At 39.8% G+C, this 22,023-nt stretch overlaps 1 protein-coding gene across 4 annotated transcripts in view; it reads left to right on the top strand.

The window, feature by feature from the left end:
• The first annotated feature begins 621 nt into the window (after positions 1-621).
• The window catches only part of LOC133634037 (trinucleotide repeat-containing gene 6C protein-like), a 55,923-nt gene continuing 34,521 nt past the window's right edge, over positions 622-22,023 (top strand). For 3 of the 4 annotated variants that reach the window (XM_062026981.1, XM_062026980.1, XM_062026977.1), the window contains exons 1-3: positions 622-1,328; positions 14,555-14,655; positions 16,790-16,811. In XM_062026981.1, coding sequence (XP_061882965.1) covers positions 14,593-14,655; positions 16,790-16,811 — 85 coding nt within the window. In that variant the 5' untranslated portion in view covers positions 622-1,328; positions 14,555-14,592. The remainder of the gene's footprint in view (positions 1,329-14,554; positions 14,656-16,789; positions 16,812-22,023) is intronic. The other variant, XM_062026978.1, reaches the window with a different exon arrangement.

Genomic DNA, 22,023 nt, shown 5'->3' with positions numbered 1-22,023 from the left:
GCTGGAGCCTATCTCAGCTACAATCGGGCGGAAGGCGGGGTACACCCTGGACAAGTCGCCACCTCATCGCAGGGCCAACACAGATAGACAGACAACATTCACACTCACATTCACACACTAGGGCCAATTTAGTGTTGCCAATTAACCTATCCCCAGGTGCATGTTTTTGGAAGTGGGAGGAAGCCGGAGTACCCGGAGGGAACCCACGCAGTCACGGGGAGGACATATACCGGTATATATATATGAAATACTTGACTTGGTGAATTCTAGCTGTAAATATACTCGTCCCCTCTTAACCACGCCCCCAACCACGCCCCCGGCCCCCCAACCATTATTCTGTAAAAGTAGCTCTCACTTGAAAAAATGTTGGAGTTAGAGAGTGTTGGTTGGTTTCAGAATACATACATGCATACCATCCATCCATCCATTTTATACCGCTTGTCCTTTTAAATAAATACTCTACTGTACCGCATCCACCCATGTAATCTGTGCTGCTTGGCCATCCTCAAGTGTTTTTGGGGGGCGGGTCTCAAAACAGGGGGCGGAGTTAAGTCGCGTCCTCTGATTGGATGGTACTGAGTGACGTTCCTAAAGCCGCTTCCTAGTCTGTCTGCTCTCCGGGGGTGGAGAGAAGCGACACTGCGGTGTTTGCTAGTCGGATCAAAATGGCTGCGAGACCACTGACACCGAGAGCTCACTGAACGCCTACCATGACTGTGCTCTCAGCCGTCTGGACCCACACAGAATGTATTTTACCGGAGTCGCTTCTCACTTTGCATTTGCGGTAGCCGGCGCATCACAAGTCGTCCCGCTGGCGAGCTAAACCTTTCTTTTTTAGCACTTTAAACCTAGTTAGCCGGCTGGCTTTCGGACGGCCGTTTGCTAACACGGACAAAAAACTGCGCCATAATTGTTTTTGTTGAACCTCTAGCAGCTAACGTTGGCTCCAACAATTTTATCCGGCTTTCAAGCGCCGTTTTTATCCGCGTCGTTTATTTTTGTTGTGGTTGCTGGCTGCGCTTCGCCCCCTTCCCCGCCCCTTTCCTGTATCGCATATGACGTTTTAGCATTTCATATTTTGGACAAGTGCTTTTTTTGTTTTGTTTACATGTTTCCCCGCCCCAGCTATACATTATAATATTGTGTTTTTGGTATAAGTGACTGAAGAGGGGTCGTTGTTTACCTCGCCATCCGGTCACCAAGCTGCTACGGCGGTCGTCGACGAAGCTGCCGAGTCTTGACTGAATCTCTGTCGTCGCTTTACGGGTAACTTTGCAGAGGACACCGGGGGGATGATTTCAAGCTGCCAAAGCCGTGGTTAATGCAAGGTAACGTTGCATTTCATTTGTATTTCTAAACACTGTATGTACTCTCAATTTGTAAACCATTTTGTTGTGTATTCCAATGTTGCTATCCTGCAGAAATTACACATGCATGATGCTGAATGTGACTTTTTTTTTTTACGCCATGCATCACTCATTTCATGAGCATTAGATGTGTTCTCCAAAGTACTTGACGTGAAACTTTTTGTCTTACATCACAACTCTGCCGTGATTGGTGGGAGTTGGGTTGGAACACACCGTACATGTGGGACTTCCACATGCATGCAGAAAGGATTACTATAGCTGGCCATTGACTAAAATAGCATATTAGGCTTTATATTTTATGGAAAATGCATGGTTATATTTTGCAGCACAGAGTATCTTGTGCATGGAAAATGCATGGTTATATTTTGCAGCACCGAGTATCCTGTGCATGCATTCCACTAGACACAAGTACATTAGTAAAACATTGCTTCCCCCGTTTCCCTGTGTTCAAGTTCCCAATTCTGAGGGTTAAACACAGCCTTTGATATCTCATCTGCATGTCTTAATTGAAGTACATAATTTCCTGTTCAATTTCACCCATCCCCCACTCCTCTGTCGTGTTCCGTCAGAACTGTCTTATCTCAATTGTCACACACCAGTGGCGTGAAGAAATGGAAAAATTGGTGTGCGAAGCGGGTCGCACACATACAGTACATGTGCGTGGGTATTTCTTGCCAGATGATGTTTAATAGTCATGTGCAGGAATTTTTTCACCAAGCTCGAGGGTCCATGCCCTGCTTTTGCTAATCGGGTCATGAGGTGCCCCCAACTGGTTCACAGACCCCTCCATACACACTACTTACCCCCACCCCCCGATGGTCAAGTGTCCTCCTGTCTCAACTGCCACCCGGTCTTTTGCAAAGGCTTGAGGAGCAGGACATAAAAGGGGTGGCTGTGAAAAGATGTTGCAGAGGCTGTCAGGGAGTAGTGGGAGGAGATGGAGCCAAAGCTTGTTAAGGAGAGGGAGTCTGTAATGTAGGTTCCTTACAGTCTGGCTTTTAAGCCTGCACGTCTGTTTGAGCGGGCCGCCCAGGTAGATAAAATCCGTCTGCTTTTATGATTAATGATCGCCGCTTAAATTTAGCGGCCATGGCTGCCATAGGATCTTTATAGTATGTCAGTCCTCCCTTTTTACGGCATTTTTAATGATTGGTGTGAAACATGAAATTCCAGTTTGCGGAGCATTATTTACTTGTCAGCTTTTCTTGTTCTTTTTCTCCTGCTAGTGTTTTTACCATTATGTCCCAATTGTTTATACAGGGGTGGGCATCATTGATCTTTAAGAATTATCTCGAATGTTGTTGACTAATGTTGCGTCATGAAACAATTACAACAAAATGGACTGTTGGGTGGATCTCGTTTAAACAATATGTCATCAGCTATGACATTAGAGGTTGAGCTACAGTACACATTGTAAACTAATATAATCTAGTGTTCTTCAATACAGTGGCAACTCAATTTATAAGATTTGGTTCTGTAACAGAGCTCTTAACTCAAAACACTTGTATCTTAAATCAACGTAATGTATTGGAAAAAATTTAAATCAATTTAATCAATGCTCGGTACTCAAAAAAAGGCCAATTTTAACATGTAACATGCCTGTTAAAAAGAAAAGCAAACCTTTGGATGAAAAATATTGTATGAAAAGACAATACAATAGGATATACTACAAGCAACTACAGTAGTTTTATGAAATAATTTAGTGTTAATAATAATGTAAAGTATTTACTTTAGAGGGTAGACTTCTACGGTATCTGCTTGCAGCTGCTTCTCCGTCAAACCCACCATCAGCAGCTTTTCTATATTTCAATGGATAAATGCAGACTTGCAGTGCTACATTCCAACTCCTTCACCAAATCGACTACACACTTTGTCATGTTTTTGTTGATGTTGTTCTTTAATTCAATTAATATAATCTGCTTATTCTCAGCACTGTCCTTCACACTTACTTTCTTCCTTCCAATGGTTGAAAAACAAAGTTTGGTGAATTTTTTAATTTTACAAGGCTGAAACTTAAAGAAATTTAAGGAAGGCCACCACCAGGAGATGAGCCTGCTGCTTAATTAGACTCAACACGGGAAACCTCGTCCGGACACAAAAAGGATTGACAGATTAATAGCTAGTCTATTTTTGCAGTACTTTTTGTGTCTCACATTTGCAAAGAAAATAATTATTTATTTATTATTATTTCTCGCTAATGCGAGCAAGTAGGACCAGACATTTTGGTGGCATTTGCTACGCCAAATAATGGCGGGGATGCCTTTAACTTACATTTTGGCTTGCAATTTAAAGCATAACAATTAGCCTAGAGACCGCTCTTATCTTAAAACACGCTTAATTTGAAGCACTCTTAAGTTGAGGTACCAGTGCAATGAGGACATCTCCCAAAACAACAATTAATTGAATAATTTATCATTAATTTAAGAAAACTTAAATCAAACGCATCCTAGTCTGGAGTCCTTGGGTCTCGGGAATTAAATTCAGGGCAATCCTCTTGGTACTCTCTGAGCAATGTTTAATTTTTATAAATCCAACAAATTTGTTAGAGGAGTAAATAAATACTTGCTCGTGTTATGTTGCCTTCTGTGGCAATTTGTAAACTATCCAGCAGGAGAGCACAGATTAATTAATCAATCTGTGCCAACACGTGCAAATGTGCATTTAAGACGTTTGAGTTTAAAATAAACTCAGTCTCAATATTGTTTTCTATTGATTTTTTTGGCAGCACAGTAGGTGCTGTCGGCTGAGCATGATTTATTTTCATTATTTTTATCTGCAGTCCTTTATCGGTGCATTCCCCACTTCCAGGGTTGTCTGACCTTTTACAGATAATCCACTGCTGCATATCTGGTCATTAGGTTGCAGTCCTTCCTACTACATTGTCAACAAAGGAAGCTCGATCAGACGTGCTTGCTTTGTGTCATGCTATCCCACAACTCTTAAGTTTTTGTATGTTTGACATACTTAGTCACTTTCCTACAAGGCTCTAAGTTCCAATGAACAACAAGTTCTTTCAGTCCCATGTCAGACTTTTTTGTTGGCTCTAGTAAATCCCACTTAGTTGTGCTTCGGAAAAGTGGCTTATGTGGTCTATCCCCTTTCACCCCCGTCATTGACCTTGTCCCAGGACTGATCGTGGTGGTCACTGAGCCTGTGATTATGAAGCCTTTCACACAACTGGCACAGACATGAGAGAGAAGATGCTTAACATCACTGCAGGATGCTGCTCCAGTCAGGAGGGCTTCATTGACAGCGGTATCAACTGCATTCAATTTGTGGCTGCCAAAAGCCATTAACCTTGTTCTCTAGTTTGTGCGTGGCTATTTTCAAGTGTAGCGGGGCAGAAGAAATGGATGCCAGTTTAGTGTGATGTGGACATTATGATAATGTGCACTTTATTTGTTTTAAACTATTTTAGTTGCGTTCTGTACAAAAAGTGCACTTTAATTTAGTGTTTTTTTGATATGTCATCTTAGTGACATCATGCACAAAAGTGCACTAATAGCTTGTTTTAAAATGTCTCTGACAATCTTGCACTTTCTGTTTGGAAATTACATGAATGTTTGTGCCACTGCTTAATAACTGTTTAATAAATACAGTGTTGGTCAATTGACTTAGTTGTGATTTCCCTCTCTGCATGAAAGTTTAAAATGAGCATATATTAATGCAGTATGAACAAGAATGTTTTAATGTAGACACATAAAATCATCATACTGCTGTGGTTACATGCATCAAGTGTTCATTCAAGGCTAAGGCAAAATATCGAGATATATATTTTGACATGGCCTAAAAATATCGAGATAAAAAAAAAAAAAGCCCATATCGCCCAGCCCTATGTTCATTACACAGTTTTCAACTTTCCGCCTCAGGAAGTCTGTTTGTTGGCAAAACTTGCTGCACTATTACTTCCGTTGTGTCTCTCCCATCTTTTGTGGCTTAAAAATGTGTTACAGTTTTATTTATTGTATTTTGGCGTTTATTTGTTGTGGCTTTTGCAATTGTGCTGTAGCTGAAAGTTGTCGTGTTTTGGCTTTGTGATATTGTCTTGTGGCGTTTGCGTTTGTTCCAACTGTTCTCGGCCTCCATAGGTATCCGCCATTCTTGTTTTGATGACTGATGGCGATGATGCCCCAGACAGGCAGACAGACTTGAATAATGTTTAACGTCCTTATCAAAAGTGCTACGGTAGTAAGCGAGATTTTGAGCTCATTGTAAACAAGGGATAAACATGGCAAAAGTTACCTGGCAGTCTGAAGTTACGAAAATTGATGCGAGAGTTAAAAATCCCTGGCGCTGGCCTTGTCTGTAAAAAACTATTGATAAAACACTACTAAGACTTGTTTTTGACAAGATTGATAAACATGGCTTTGCGAAAAGTAAGATTTTCCCCAAGGAAATCAATTATGGGAAACATGGCCATGTCTCTCACAAAGATCATGTTGCTTGATCAAAACACAAGGAGCTGGTTTATATTCAGAAGACAAACTATGCATTACCTGGTAAAGTGATAATAATTTCATGAAATCTCCTAAGCATGTTCATTTATTCTTTATAATAAATATAAACGGAAATTTAAACTGCAAAGTTAAGATAAACAGTTACAGTATTTGTCTTTTGGTGTATCTTCTGTTTGATATTTTATATGTATCAGCATAAATGAAATACGTTATGTGTGAAAAGATATAAATAAATAATCACTGGAAAAATTGGGACTTTAATCATTGTTAGGATATAACTAAAATGCATGTTTTAAAAATATGTTGTCCACCTTTCAGTGATGTATGTCTGTTAGAGGCTTATAGTCCGGAAAATACGGTAGCTATATTGGTGTTAATTTAGTGTAAATTTGTTGATGGTGGTGGATTTTATCATTATTTTGTCTTTATCTGCTAAAAAAGCCCCTAAACAATATTTGGTGCATTACATGGGACATGTAAGTGTCAAAAAGATAGTTAAAAGAGTTTGCTGGATGAGAATAAACCCAAAAGTAAAATAAAGTGTAGAAATGCACCCAATTGCAGGAAATGCTGTCTTGATTTTCAAAATTGTATTTTGGGTTCTGCGTGGCAGCACTTGGTGCTGATAGAAATCTTCTTATTTTTCCCTCAAACGGTGCTCACATCCCTGTAAATGTGTATGTGACTTTGAATATATTTACTTTTAACATCATTTTATAGATGGTTGTACTGTACCTAAATGTAACATTTATTTTCTGTAGAAGTTTAAAATATAGTTTAGTCTTTGCGTCTGTTTTACATCTTCCTCAACGTGTGTGCCAATGGAGGGGGCAGGGTTTAGGGGGGCCCCAGCAGGGATATGCCAGGTCAGCTTTGAATAGGGGGAGGGTAAGAAGGGAAAACCTGGCAAGCTGCTTGCCTGTGAGTCCTGGCGTGGCTCCAGGGGAATGTTCACTGTGCGGAGGTTTATTTGGGGGGGCCCCTGTTCCCTCCCTCGCCTCCATGTTGGCTAATTGAAGAAACACGGTGGGAAGGCGAATGGCATCACATTGAAGCTGACGGGGAATATGCAGGGCATCCAATTCAAATGTTCTCTTCTTCACTCCCCAACAAACATTGGACAGCCTTACTCATTATATAACATGCCTTGAGCCCTACAGCACGTCCAAAGCCCACAGTTAAAGCCATGTAACTAGCACTAGTATACAACAGCTGGTTTTACGCTCAGGGTTGTGGCTTGTACAGCCCTTCGAGACACTTGTGATTTAGGGCTATATAAATAAACATTGATTGATTGATTGATTAGATTTAGACAGATTGTTTACTGTTTGCTTTGTCGCCAACATCAGCACAGTGAACTAAAAATGTATCCCAACGGGTACACTCTGATCCATCTTCTGTGTGGTCTTTGTTATTGCTGACACCATTGTCAACTTCTGAGTTGTTGACTGACATTTTGGTGCATGCAGTGTCAGGAAGCTGTGCCAATGTAACCTTGATAAATCTATTCCAGTGGATTATTCTCATTCGTCTTGGTGAACATCTGGTTTGTCATCTTTGTGTGTAGTTTGGCTCTCGTGATTCTGACAGTTTTTACACTATAGGGCCTACCATGATATACTCATTATAAACAAGTTAAGTAACAGAATGTTTATGTCTGGTCCTACTCTTGACTTGTATGTGATAATGTGTTTGAGAGGTAGGCCTGGGTTGATAACAAATTTTGCCTGACGATATATTGACCTACGAACTATTGCAGATAAACGATATTGCCATTTTTATTTTTATGAGACCAAATTAACTTTTGATTTAATGATAATACATAATAATGCATGTATATCCTTTCAAGTGCAATTAACTTGTATTTCTTGTGTATTTAAGCATTGTAACTGGAATGAAAATGTTTAAATCTTCAAGTTAAATCAAATAAAATCAATTAAATATACTTTAAGTGAAAGTTTGCACTTGAATAAAATTAACATTTTAAGGAGGGGATTGGAGGTGGCTCATATATACACAACATATACCATAACAATAAATGAAATGGCTAAATAAAGTATTGACAAACAAAGTTGCACTTCAATATTGAACATGCAGGGAGAGGTAGAGTTGCACATTAACTGACGATCAAGTTAGGACCTTCTTAAACAAAAGTGCAAAGTGACAATATAAATACTACAACTTAAACATATGTATTAACAGTCCTATGCAAAACAAAATTAAGTTTGACAGATGCTAGTTTTAAACCAGCATGTCTTCGGCGATGTGTTTAACCGCACTTTCTGTATGCGCACACTGTTTTGCACCGTTTTTGTTTACAGAGACCTGGCTTCTTCGCCAAACACGAAGTGAGTGTGGACTGTTGAGTGGTTGTTTTCCAAATGGGTGTTGTAGTCGCGCACTGGCCGAATGTGAGTGTTGATCGGCTCATCTTGTTCCAAAGGTTTAAACTGAAATATTCCCATATTGGTGCGGCGGTATTTGGTTTTGTGATAATTCTGTCCGTGTTAGCTGCTGCATGCTAACTAGTTGCACTGTGTGATGCTAGCGGGCCCGTGTCGCTGCACAAAGAGTCAAAGACACTTAATGAGGACAAGACAATTCACCCCTTCTTTTCATTCCGCTATGGTACCAACATGCGTAGCCACTAAAGCGACAAAAAGTGTGGCTGATCTTGAATGTATGCACATGGTGATTTATCGACGCTGGAAAACTTACCAACTTTAATTTTCATTTATCGTCTGTTAATTGACTTATCGAATATCGGCCCAGGCCTAAAGAGAGGTTAATACATATAAAGGGAATGTGAGGCATTGCAATATGGATAAACAACATGATCAAATTTGTTGCTCTTGGTTGATTCTGTGGAATTGATTTCTGATTATCTGCAAAATGGACTGCCCTACTTGGCTCTAACCAGCAGGGACATTATTGATGCAGTCTCAACTAGTTTGGTCTTCTAGCAAAAAGTATGTGCTTTAATTGTTGTGTTTTCAAGGTACCATAGGTGTAAAATATGTTTTTGTTGTCTCCCGTTGATGGACAATGCAAATTGCAATATCTTAACACAAATAATGGAAATATTAAAATATGCAAGCATGTGCAGAATATGTGCCGTCCTGCATAGACAAACACAAAGCAATCAAGAATGTGTTGCTTGACAGCTCATTGACTTCAGTCGACAATTGAGAAAGTCATGGCATCTGCGAGCAAGTATTCCTGCTCGATCCCGTGCTGTTTTCCTTCTTAATGAGCTGTCACCGTGTTAAAGTTTCAGATCGACTCGGCTGCTTCCTCAGCAAACACACTGCGAGCTCGTTTTGCCGAGGCAAACCTCAAAGCTGTTATTTATAGAACCATTCCATAACTCTCTCGCTATTTCTGTCTTGGACTTTATTCCCCTGCTCTGGCTTTTTCTTTCATCACCATTCTTAAGTCACTCAACAAATCCCAGCATCCACAAGTTTCACTGGCACATTTAATTGATCAAGCCCAGTCGAGCAGAAGTGAAGCATGTTTGTGTTTGTTTACACACACCTGTTGATGACCAAGCTGGTAGCTGTAGAATTCTTGGTAAACAGTGTTTGAAGCACAACAACCTTGCTGCTGGAATTTACAGGCTTGTTTCAGTCACCCCAACATCACCATGCTGAGTTAATAACCACCCATATTACTCTGTATAGAAGTAAAGATGCAATAAGGTAAGCACTGATCCTGTTCCATGTCCGTTAATAATAATAATCCTCCAGAGACTCTTGTGGCTTTTTTGTAACCCACAGGAATGACTGGCTTAGATAAATGGTAACAGTGGTGGCGATAGCTTTCCCACATTGTGTAGCTATGGCCAGATCATATTGCTTCACCACTGAGACTGTGCTCTACCAGAGCCGTTACCATGTGAAGCATTGTGTATTCTTTTCGGCGTCTTAGCGTTTTTAAATTTTCTTTGTCTTCTCCTTCACGGCTCGGCATCTCTTAGCGGCACTATTTTATGCACTGTTTCTTTTCATACTGCAATCTTTTCCCCCATATTCCTATGGTTATTAGTAGTCAAGGCACATGGATCTTTCTGTGTTTCCCGTCCTTACTCTGCTGACTCTCTCCCTGTCTGCCAGTGCTCCAGTGAGGATTCTCTTTCCAACTTCAAGCCTAGTCTCCTTTATAGCCATGTCTGGTTCTCCGGCGGCTGTCGTTCTTATTACTGTTGTTCTGCGTCTGCTTTCATCCTCCGCCTGTTTTCCCCCGCCTCGTCTGCCCACCCCATTCTCTTTCGCCTACACCCTCCATGCATCTGTAACTGAAAGACAGGCACCAGATACACATCCCCCGCGTCGTCTTTCTTCGTCAAGCTCTCCCTCTTTTTCTTTGTGAGTCTGTGACCTCATAATTCCTGCATTCCTTCTTCATTGTAGCTGTGCTTTGAACATATTGGGAGCTCCTTTGGGCAAAACATTTCTTATATATAAACAAATATGTTAATTGGATTCAGTCCCTTAGTTTGTTGTATAGGGCACAATACTGGGTCACCACTGATGAGATACTTGTGTCAGCAGTACTGAGGTAGAGTCAGATAGACAGGTATTTTATGTGAGGCCTAGGTTTTTACTTTGTCAGCTAAAAAGCCAGCTGTCCCTACTGCCGCATTTAAAAGATAAACACCCTCAATAAAATCCAGTAGTTTTCTCTGACGTGTGCCACAGTTTATTTTTGCAATAGCAGCATATTGAAAGTGGCAAAGCTGTATTCGAAGCAGCATATGATTTAAAACATGTAGTGATTGGACGCGGCAGTGGAACAGTGATTGACAACATGGGGATGGAAATGATGGAATGTGTCAACCGGGATGTGGCAGGAATTCCCAGCAGATTGGGAATTTCTACCAAATGTTAAATTAGTGAATACTAAAGGGAGCTGCTTTGCTGTGTGTCACAAATCAATTTAAAGTACCAATGATTGTCACACACACAATTTCTAGCATTTGGCTGCATTTCACATTGTTAAAATGACCTCTTTGCCTTATCTTCTTCTATCATTAGCATTGCTAATTTGTTATTGACTATTCTCCCGGAGATTAGTCTGACCTCAGACCTCTTATGCTTGCTATGCAGCGTCAGTCGCGGGCACAAATCAGTTTATATACCACTGCCTTCTTCTGGGTTTCATCCTAATGTAAAACCATTTTAAACTGACTAGACTTCCTGCGTAAATTGTCAGTTTTTCTTTAAGTGTAAAAATAAGGTAACCAATGGGTTACATTATTGGTAACATAAAAACAAAAACCCTCTCCAAACCCTCTTTTAACACCTTAAGTGACCGTGAAAATAAACTTGATAACACCTGAACATGTTTATTAAATAGCAGAATTAAATGAAGCAGTGAATCCACTTGTCAGTCATCTACAATCTTTGTCTTGATGGGTGGAGGCAGGACCGATAACTTACACACACAGAATGCATGAACAGAGAGCCTCACTAGTCTCTAGTGAGAAGCAGTGCAAAGTAACAAAAATTAGGATAAAAAAAGATTATTGCAAAGGCAAATGTCTGTTGTGGGAATATTTGGCCTTTAAGCGAGTGAGCACCACGGACGAACGAGCAAGTATGCACAATTTGTTCAAAAGTGGTAGCTAAAAAAAAAAGAGAAAACATCCAACCCAGTTTTTCCAAATGGGGAAAAAAACTGCACTTCAAAATGTGCAATATTAAATTTATTTTTGCGAACTGAGATTCCGAGCCAATTACATTTTTGTTTGTTTACTTATTGGGATACGCAATGGTGAAAAACACTAATGGAAAGTCCAAAGTACATTGCGTTTAAAAGGACTACTTGCGGGCAGCCCGGTGAAACAGGGGTAAGTGCATGTGTCTCACAATAAAAAGGTCCTGAGTTCAATCCCCAGGCTCAGGTTCTTTCTGTGTGGAGTTTGTATGTTCTCCCCGTGACTGCGTGGGTTCCCTCCGGGTACTCCGGCTTCCTCCCACCTCCAAAGACATGCACCTGGGGATAGGTTGATTGGCAACACTAAATTGACCCTATTGTGTGAATGTTAGTGTGACTGTTGTCTATCTAGGTGGGCCCTGCGATGAGGTGGCGACTTGTCAAGGGTGTACCCCGCCTTCCGCCCTAGTGCAGCTGGGTTAGGCTCCAGCCACCCGAGAGGGACAAGCGGTAGATGGATGGAGGACTTACTTGGATTGTTGTTGTTGTTATTGTCATTATAATTATTATTCAGATTGGTATTAGTATTTATGTTAATATTATTTTTCATTATTGTTATATATAATGATTAAATTAATGCTTCATTTGGTATCAAAATAATGCTGATATTATCGTCGATCTGCAATAATTGGTGGGACAATATATCATTCAGCAAATTTTATTGACAGCCCGGGCCTACTTTTAACTTAAAAGACCAATTTAAAAAAAGTTGCGATACACTTACCTTGTGTAAAAAAAGTTAAAGGCCTACTGAAATGATTTTTTTTTTTTTAAACGGGAATAGCAGATCCATTCTATGTGTCATACTTGATCATTTCGCGATATTGCCATATTTTTGCTGAAAGTATTTAGTAGAGAAAATCGACGATAAAGTTCGCAACTTTTGCTCGCTGATAAAAAAGCCTTGCCTGTACCGGAAGTAGCGTGACGCCACAGGAGGTAATATTCCTCACAATTTTCCTTTGTTTACAATGGAGCGAGAGAGATTCGGAGCGACAAAGCGACGATTACCCCATTAATTTGAGCGAGGATGAAAGATTCGTAGATGAGGAACGTTACAGTGAAGGACTAGAGAGGCAGTGATGGACGTATCTTTTTTCGCTCTGACCTTAACTTAGGTACAAGCTGGCTCATTGGATTCCACACTCTCTCCTTTTTCTATTGTGGATCACGGATCTGTATTTTAAACCACCTCGGATACTATATCCTCTTGAAAATGAGAGTCGAGCACGCGAAATGGACATTTAAAGTGACTTTTATCTCCACGACAATACATCGGTGACACACTTAGCTACTGAGCTAACGTGATAGCATCGTTCTCAAATGAAGATAGAAACAAAATAAATAAACCCCTGACTGGAAGGATAGACAGAAGATCAACAATACTATTAAACCATGTACATGTAACTACACGGTTAAAAATTTTCAGTCTGGTCAGGCTTAACAATGCTGTTGCTAACGACGCTGAGGCTAGTTTAGCAACTTAGCAACCGGACCTCACAGAACTATGATAAAAACATTAGCGCTCCACCTACGCCAGCCAGCCCTCATCTTCCCATCAACACCTGTGCTCACCTGCGTTCCAGCGATCGACGGCGCGACGAAGGACTTCATCCGTGGGTTTGGCGGCAAGCATCGGCTAGGCGTAGTAAGTAGTCCTTGTTGTGTTGCTGTAAGTATTGTACTTAGCCGCTAATACACCGATCGATCCCACCTACAACGTTCTTCTTTGCAGCCTCCATTGTTCATTAAACAAATTGCAAAAGATTCACCAACACAGATGTCCAGAATACTGTGAAATTTTGTCGAAGAAAACAAGAGGTTTTTATATCGGGTCAGATAGGGTCCAACCACTTCCGTGGATTTTGTGACGTCACGCGCATAAATCATATCCAAAGGAGTTTTTCAACCGGAAGTGTGGCGGGAATTTTAAAATTGCACTTTATAAGTTAACCCGGCCGTATTGGCATGTGTTTCAATGTTAAGATTTCATCATTGATATATAAACTATCAGACTGCATGGTCGGTAATAGTGGGTTTCAGTAGGCCTTTAACTACTATATAATGTAAAAAAAACATTGCAGAATTTGTGCACTCATATTTCCCACCCAAAGTTTTAGTTACTGGTACTCGCTTTTAAGGTATTACAAGTTTTGTTTTGTCTATACTGTACTAGGAAGCCAATTAAATAAACATATCAATATCCCCAAAGTATCATCATAGTGTACACAAGTAATGTTTTTTTTGTTACAGAGGTGTATAATACATTTGATACAAAAAGAGATGAAGACACATGGTGCACAAACATGCACACTGAAGTCCTGGTCCTCAACTCACGCCTGCAATAGTTTCAAGGAGCTGTCACCAAAACAAAGCCAAAGGAACTACAGGCAGATACAAAACATTTTTGCTTTGTGTGGCTTCAGGCGATCTATGCAGCAAGTTTGACTCATGCCGCCACAATAAGATCTCAGCGTACTTTGTAACTTAACACGGTCCTTCTCGGACTGTCCTTCTCGGACTGTCAGCGCTCTGCCATCTTGCTCGTCATGCGAATTCCTTTCCAAATGGCTTTTGCTATTCACTTTCTTCATATGTCTCCTTATTTCATGTATGCGTCTTTTTGTGCTGTCACTTCCCCTTTTTACGCTCCTCTCGTTTGTTTGTTGTATCCTATTACACTTCATGGGCTGGGAGGTGAATGTTCCTTGGACCTGCCAAATACATTTACATATGAAGTGAGTGTTGTTGATGGGAAAGAAAAAAAAAAGAATCTTTACACACTGTGTACTTCTGCTCCGGTTTGAAGTAAATCCTGGAGGCTTTAAGGAGGCTTAACATTCATATTTGGAATGCATACACAGATGCTTTGACTGTATGCCTCAATGGTACACATGTCTACATCTATACACATGTCAAATCTGTCTAAATTGTTATTGTGGAAAAGTAAACAATGCAAATCAAAGACTGGAATTATTTCCTCATGTTTGAGTCATCCTTTTTTTTGTACAGCTGAGAGAGGCTAGCAACACAAGAAAGAGAACCATTTGATGGAAGAAAAGAGAAAGAAAAAGCAAGAAGAAAAGATCAAGAAGGATAACGCTCAAAAAAAGGTAGGGATAAATACGTAATTCCATTGATTGAAGTTACAAATATGCAGTAAATCTCATTTTAATCTTAGAAGTGAGCACATATTGGAATTGACAATTAAACACCAGATTGAGACACATGTGCAATTCTGTACTTCCAACTATATAGGAACAGTTTAAGGAAGGCCATTTGTTCCAGAACAGGGCTTTTATACACTATACTAGCCCTTGAGTTGAGTCCCAACTTGGGGAAGACTAACTTTTTTGCAGCAAATTAAATGTAATAAAAACTAGGGCTGTCAAAATTAACGCGATAACGTAACTGTAAGTTTCTTTAACGGCCCTAATTTTTTTGACGTCCAATTAACGCGCATGGGTCCTTTCTGACCCTCGTAGTGTGGAAAAATGTAGCTGCGTTCACCGTTTACTGATGAGCCACAAGCAGGAAAATAATGAGCAATAATGGCCATTATGAAAATACCAGGTCCAAAGCCATGGCAAGTAATTCTCTCGACAAGACAAGACTTTTTTTTTATTCACGATCGCCGTGAAACGTCATCACTGGAGCAACTGCCTGCTGGCGTTCTTGCAGAGGTGTAGTTTAGTTCACTTTGATAACATAAAATGTACATTGTTACTTTAACTGCTTTTGTAAGTTGGCATAAAAGCTAATCAAAAAGGAAAGATGGTCGGCAGGAATTCTAGAGTCACTTAACTATATTCTTTATTGTTGTCACAACGTCAAAATATGTCAAAACACCTCTTATCAAACCAATCCCATACTTCCCGCTTCACAACAATAGCACTATGCGGGACATCTGGTCCAACTACAGTAACAAAATGCTTTGTCAAAATTGTAATGTTTTCTTTTGTAATGTAATTAGTGATCTTTCTACCTAAATAGATGCTAGTACATCAGTTGAGGAATATAGAGGGGGACTTTCTCTGGAATTTTGAAATAATGTGTATATTATTTTATAACATGTTCTGATTGATAGTCCTCAACAGAATGATGAGCTGGCTGACTATTAAACTTGATTACTAAATAGAGATAGTTAAAACATTGTCATGTGGTGAAATACATAGTATTAACTTGTACAACACATAATGTACAGAATATCAGAAGCATTTATTCAGGTAGAAATATCAGACTACATTACCAAACATTTTTGACAATCAAACCATGATCGTAAGTAACAATCCATCATTTTGTGTTATTAATGCGTGAAACTGGTATTTAAACATAGTGTAGCTCCTCCTCTGAATGCAAATGCTCCTATAGCAGGAATTGAAATTCTGTATTCCTACAAAATACAAAATCTGGCAAGACACTAAAGCACTGGAGATCATTTTCACAATCGTCATTAAAATTGTATTTGTCTTTTTGTGTTGAGCTGTTTTAAAAAAATTGAATTTAAAAAAAAGCTTGATGTTTAAAAAAACATTTATTAAAGCAAACTAATTGTCTAGTCCTGGTATTGGAAACTTGAAAATCATCTGTCTATGGTACACTTGTTAATGATGAAAAATTATATCTATCTACAATTATTTGTGATTAATTTTGAGTTAACTATGAACAATAGGATTAATAGCAATTAAATATTTTATTCATTTGACAGCCCTGATATAACACTACAGCTTTTTTAGCTAACCAAATAACCACGAACAATGCAATTAATCACGATTAAATATTTTATTCGTTTGACAGCCCTAAATAAAAACACTAGAGCTTTCCTTTTGTAGAGAGGAATTTTCACTAGTGTAAACAGATTCTTGTATTGACATTTTAAGCTCTTAAAAGGCTCGTGGACACTTGTATTTTGCATAGGGCGGCAGTGTATTTGTAACTATCAAAAGAAACAGAAAAAAAACAAATGTGCACTACATAGGGTGCTTGTTCTCAAAATAAAAACAATAGTGAGGATAGAAGTCCGTACCCCGGATCCTTTGCTTCCTGGAAATGTGGCCCCTAGAACAGTTTAGTTGACTAGCGCTGTTCTAGAATGTGACTTGGAAACTGTTACAGCTGCAATAAGTGGGCCAACCCCATATTGTTTTTGTTGGAGCTTTATATTAAAACCCATTTGAATTTGAATTTTAAGTTTTCACCCTTGCTATATTTATCTAATGGAAGTCCACTTTTGTCTTCCCCCTGCAGGCTACAGAACAGAAACCCAAAGGTGAGTACTTTTTATCCTTTACCTCCTAATACTATGTTACCACACATAGCATTTACACTCAGCCTTTTGGGTTTACACGCACCTCTGACAGTGAGGGTGTGTGCGCACACATGTGCAACTGTGTGCCCCACGTCCTAACGTCTCAAAAACACACACATAGAGCAGAGCCTATGCAGTGGAGTGAAATGCAGAGAGACGTCTGGTTTGCCCGCAGCAGCAGGCAGTGGAGCGTGAGGGCACCCTGACATAACAGAGAGTGTGTTGTGGGTAGAATGGGGTAAGGGGGAAGTGGTAAAGAGAAAAAAAGAAGCACAGGGAAAAAAGACATTCAGCTATTATGCCTCAGGCTGAAAATCCAGTGTCCTCACTTACCCTTGATGGTATTTTTTAAAGCAAACCGAAATAAAGCATTCTGGAGTGTTTCTAGGATTGATTGCTATCCTCCCCTAGATTTAACACCATTGTGTCCATCTGGGTGTCACTTTATTGAATGTCATAAGAGCTTGTCTTGACCCCTGAACTGCCTATTTTGTTGCCAGCACCCATCACCGCCTCCTTCCATTACAGCTTCCACTGCGTTGCACAAAGCCAACATCTTCCTAATTTGAAGATTTTTTAATACCATCTTTTAGCTTGTGGATTACAAGATGGAAATCCCTTTTTATTATTCAGAAGCAGAAGCTAAGACACTCTTTTCAGTCTTAATGCATTAATGGCTGCTATGCAGTACATGAATGGATATCTAGAGTACAAAGTACGGCTTAATCTTTTGACAACCGTAGAGTTGTGCTAGTTCTCTCAGCTTTAAACATAGACAAGGAGTTTTCTCTTATAGTTGGTTATTATCCGTGTGATATGTTGAGCTTGTATTCATTCATTTATTTGAAAATCTTGAAAAAAAATACAAATATGATACTTTGGGTTACTCGATATAGGTAATATAAATATTGATTTGGCTGACAGAGCTTTCAATACTGCCATATTGTGATAATGCATGTTGATGACAAGGAATGGCTAAACATGCTACATAACACACCGTAGGAGGATATGCTATATGCTAACAATTAACCGCAAGCTAGAGCTCTTCAATGTAAACAAAGGTGGGCAGATCGATGCAGATACCAACAGTAGTCATACCAAAGACTATAAAAATGGGACCCATTACCTCCCTGCTTGGCACTCAGCATCAAGGGTTGGAATTGGGGGTTAAATCACCAAAAATGATTCCCGGGCACGGCACCGCTGCTGCCCACTGCTCCCCTCACCTCCCAGGGGGTGAACAAGGGGATGGGTCAAATGCAGAGGACAAATTTCACCACACCTAGTGTGTGTGTGACAATCATTGGTACTTTAACTTTAACTTTAACTTAACTTAACGATACAAAGTATAACATCATTGTACGATCGATACTATATTGGTTCGATCGATATTTTTTTATTATCCAAAAAAAATAGTAATTTTTGTTATGGTTTACAAACTCATCAAATACGTCACAGGACACAGTAGGACTTTAAGGGCAAAAACCAAAGGATTTCAATCTGAGCCAGTAGTAAGAAATAATTGAATTATTTTAATTTATATTGTTAAACCGCCACTGCTTGGTTTGGATACCAAATTTTTAGTATTACCCAAAACAAATGTTAAGTATCCAAACAATAATAAAAGCTTATTACATTTTGACAGAAGTGTAACTCGAATCATGTAACAGAAAGTAACTGTCTATTAACAGTAAATTACCAAGTAGATTAATAACACATTTGAGAAAATAATACTGTTGTAAACGAAGCAATATGCTACTGCTTACATCAGTAGCCAAATTACGAGCCTTTGTAGTCCGCTTTGAAATGGCTCTATTATAATTTGTATACTAAATTATATACTGTATTGTTATCGCAGGAGGCAGCACTATATATAGCGATATAGATTTTAGGCCATATCGCCCATTCCTAATGATCAGATTAACTGAATTGGGTGATTCTGATTGGAGCGACAAAAAAATGGAGCTAAAGTTGTGAGTAGGGCCATGACTGAAGTGATGGAGTTGAGAGGTTGTCGAACACAATGAGGCAGTAAGTACTTAAGACTTGCCAAAAATATCCAACTGGAGTCAATGACGGTGCAAATATTGAACATTTCTCTTTGCATGGTCATTTATTTTATGGTTATGTTTAATGAGCGAGAAAGGAACACAGGATGAGGAAGTGATTGGCTATTTCTTTTGAAAGAATGATAAAGAAAGTAGGGTTGTTGTGTTGACTAATCGCTCAATAAGCTACCTCTGATTTTGCTCATAACCTCTGTATCTCTTCTAGGGAAGGCATTATTGACCGGAATGAGTTGTTTTCATGTGTAGAAAAGAATAGATGTGTGTGTGTATGTAGGAAGGTAGCAATCAGTATGCAGAAGGGATTTGTGTCTTTCCATCCATATCGGTAAATTCAGAAATTCACAGACACATACAGATGCACGCCGCCTTCCCCCATCACGTTTATTCTGCTCACCGCTCTGCAGGCCTTTTTTGGTCTCCAAGCATTTCAATTTGTTTGTGGTAATCGATCTCGGCCAAGCTTGTTCATATGTATGAAAATGAGATAAAGCTCCAGCACAGTGGAATTAACTTCTTTGCCCCCCATTAGGCATAGAGCTTCGCACCAGCATAGGGCTCCATCCAGCAGGCGGCCTCATACTGCCCCTATTCAGCCCCCGTGCGCAGGCACGCACACACATACACACACACAGGGTGGACCTTTGATACAGGGCCCCCCATCCGTCTCCATTGTCCTATTTCCCATTACTTCCAAAGAGATGCTGATTATTCACTCCATGCACACACACAGCTTCATCACAATCTCTCAATACCACCACTGCAATCACAATCAAGTCGGGCTGTTTCACATTGGCTCCTCAAACGGAACAAAAGCATACTATTGCTAACAGTGTGAGAGAGCGAGCAGGAAGAACACAAAGTCAAACCACATGTATCGTATTAAATCTTTTAAAAAGATGTGCACACTCCTGTCTTCAATGTAATAGTTTCAAGCAAGTGCTTACCTTGCCGATTTAGAAAAGCAGAAATATTTGAGCCGTGGTGGCATTTAGCATGCTTGTAACCTGCCAAGAATCACAATTATGCAAATGCACTATCCGAGCAAAACGCTACTCAAAAGCTATTTGTGAAGCAGGTGCTGCAGTGCCGCAATGCAATATGTCAAATTCTCGAACACCGATAGTCTAAAAAACCGGCATTTGCGTTTTTTTGCTGCTCTAAAAATCCATTAGCCTATATGGACACTTTCAGTTCTGTTTTGTTCAGATTTAGAATTAATCTGCTTTCCTACATTTTATTAGTTGTCACCACATTTTTCTTCCTTGGGATCACTGGTACTGGAATTCAACATACCAAAGAAAAACACTTATTTTGGGGTACTGAGTTAAAGTTTCAGAATGATGAAGTGTAGGGACTTTTGCTAAAGGGTTTTATAATGCCATGCTGTACCATTGTACAACTTGCATCTTATTGTTCCCAAAAGTTGAGATTAAATTCCAAATTGTACTGCTCCAAATTGGAGGTTCCACAGTACTGTGTATAAAACGAAGGGTATGGATACCCCGTCCTGTCCTGTCATCCACACCCTTTGCATGTCCACTTATTGTTTCATCCCATCCAGGCAGCAACATCATTAACAAAGTGATAACAGCATCAATGGTTATCAAAGTGAGACACACAAATAAACACAAGTGTCGTGCATGTTTCCGTATTGGATTAATTTGCAATTTCATATGCTATTAATTGCGTCAACACAACAAGGGAATTTCATGAATCACAATCCAATTAGAGGCTAATTTATTTAAGCATCGACACAGCTCTTCTCTTCACTTAGCCACATTCATAAACACCCAAAAGAATTAATAGTGTATTGCCCACGAATTACGTCCCGTGGATTTATGACTGCCACGCATAATTGTTTTTCCGCTACCGCACCCCCACCCCTCTTGTGTACTCATCCCGCATGCGTGTCAAATGTTGGAGGAGAGCGAGAGATGAAGGGGAAAGCCTGGGGTCAGAGCGACAGGAAACAACAGGGCCACACAGACCTAAACAATGCTTTGCTCTTTGTCAATTCATACGGCAGAATCACTCACAGGCTGCTGGTAAGAGAGGCCATTTGATGCCTTTGGACCCTCCCCCCTCCCCTTCATCTTCGCTCTCCTCCTCCACATAGCGAGAAGCTCCGTGTCAAATGTCTGGCAGATTATTAATAACATGTGGCTTAGCTGCTCTGAGTGACAGTTCTGCTGTGCTGTGAGGCCAAGATGTTTGCATACATGTTTATACAGTTAAAGGCTGTGATTGTGTTTGCATTGAGAAGGCTTTTCACTCTTGACAGCTAGTCCCCGTTGAAACAAATATTTTTACTCAATTCTGGTACTTATGGCCTTTTTCTCATACATTAAAACCCTGGTGTTTGGTAGTTTGACACCACTACAAACTATACCCCCATACAAAGAAAATGCTTCTAGATTTATTTATTTTCCATCCAAAACAGAGGCTTTTTGAAGGATAAGAACAAAACACTTCTCACTGGACTGTATACCTCTCAAAAGTCAGCTTTTATAATTGTGTAAAATTAAACAAATGTATGTACGAGATCCTATTATACTGCACAAGTGGTCATAATGTTTTAGAGCAGTTGCTGTATATGTTGTAAAACAAATCAACCTCCCTAGAAAACATATTACTTTTTATAGAACAGTACAGTGCCACACAATTTTCTTGTCCTGTACCCGTGTTTAAGTATAACCTTCCGTCATTATTCACTCCCCATTTTTGTAGAAACATATTTTATTGCTAATAAACATGCTCCCTCTGCTTAATATTGCTACTCTGTCAATTACATTTACACAATTAAATTTGATGCATCTTGTGTACACAAACCAAATTAGCGCTTTTAATTGTAGCTCCTCTTTCCAACACATACTCTAGCAGTGAAAAACAACCATGACCCATGAGAGAGAAAGGGGAGCCTGGCATTGGGATGGAGATGGGAAATAGGGGGTGGGGGGCACTAATTAGATGGAGAAGATGGAGGAGGCATGAGAGAAGGTCACATGAGGCCACAAGAGGCAAATAGAGGTGCGGGGAGGCAACAGTCAGTCTCTATGGTAACTGCCTTTTATATAGAAAGGGTGAGGGGTGAGAATGTTTTTGCC

Source organism: Entelurus aequoreus, linkage group LG18 (genome assembly GCF_033978785.1).
Source record: "Entelurus aequoreus isolate RoL-2023_Sb linkage group LG18, RoL_Eaeq_v1.1, whole genome shotgun sequence".
In the NCBI taxonomy this organism is placed as follows: domain Eukaryota; kingdom Metazoa; phylum Chordata; class Actinopteri; order Syngnathiformes; family Syngnathidae; genus Entelurus; species Entelurus aequoreus.
Note: the sequence above shows the minus strand (reverse complement) of the source record. Positions and strands in the feature narration are given on the sequence as shown.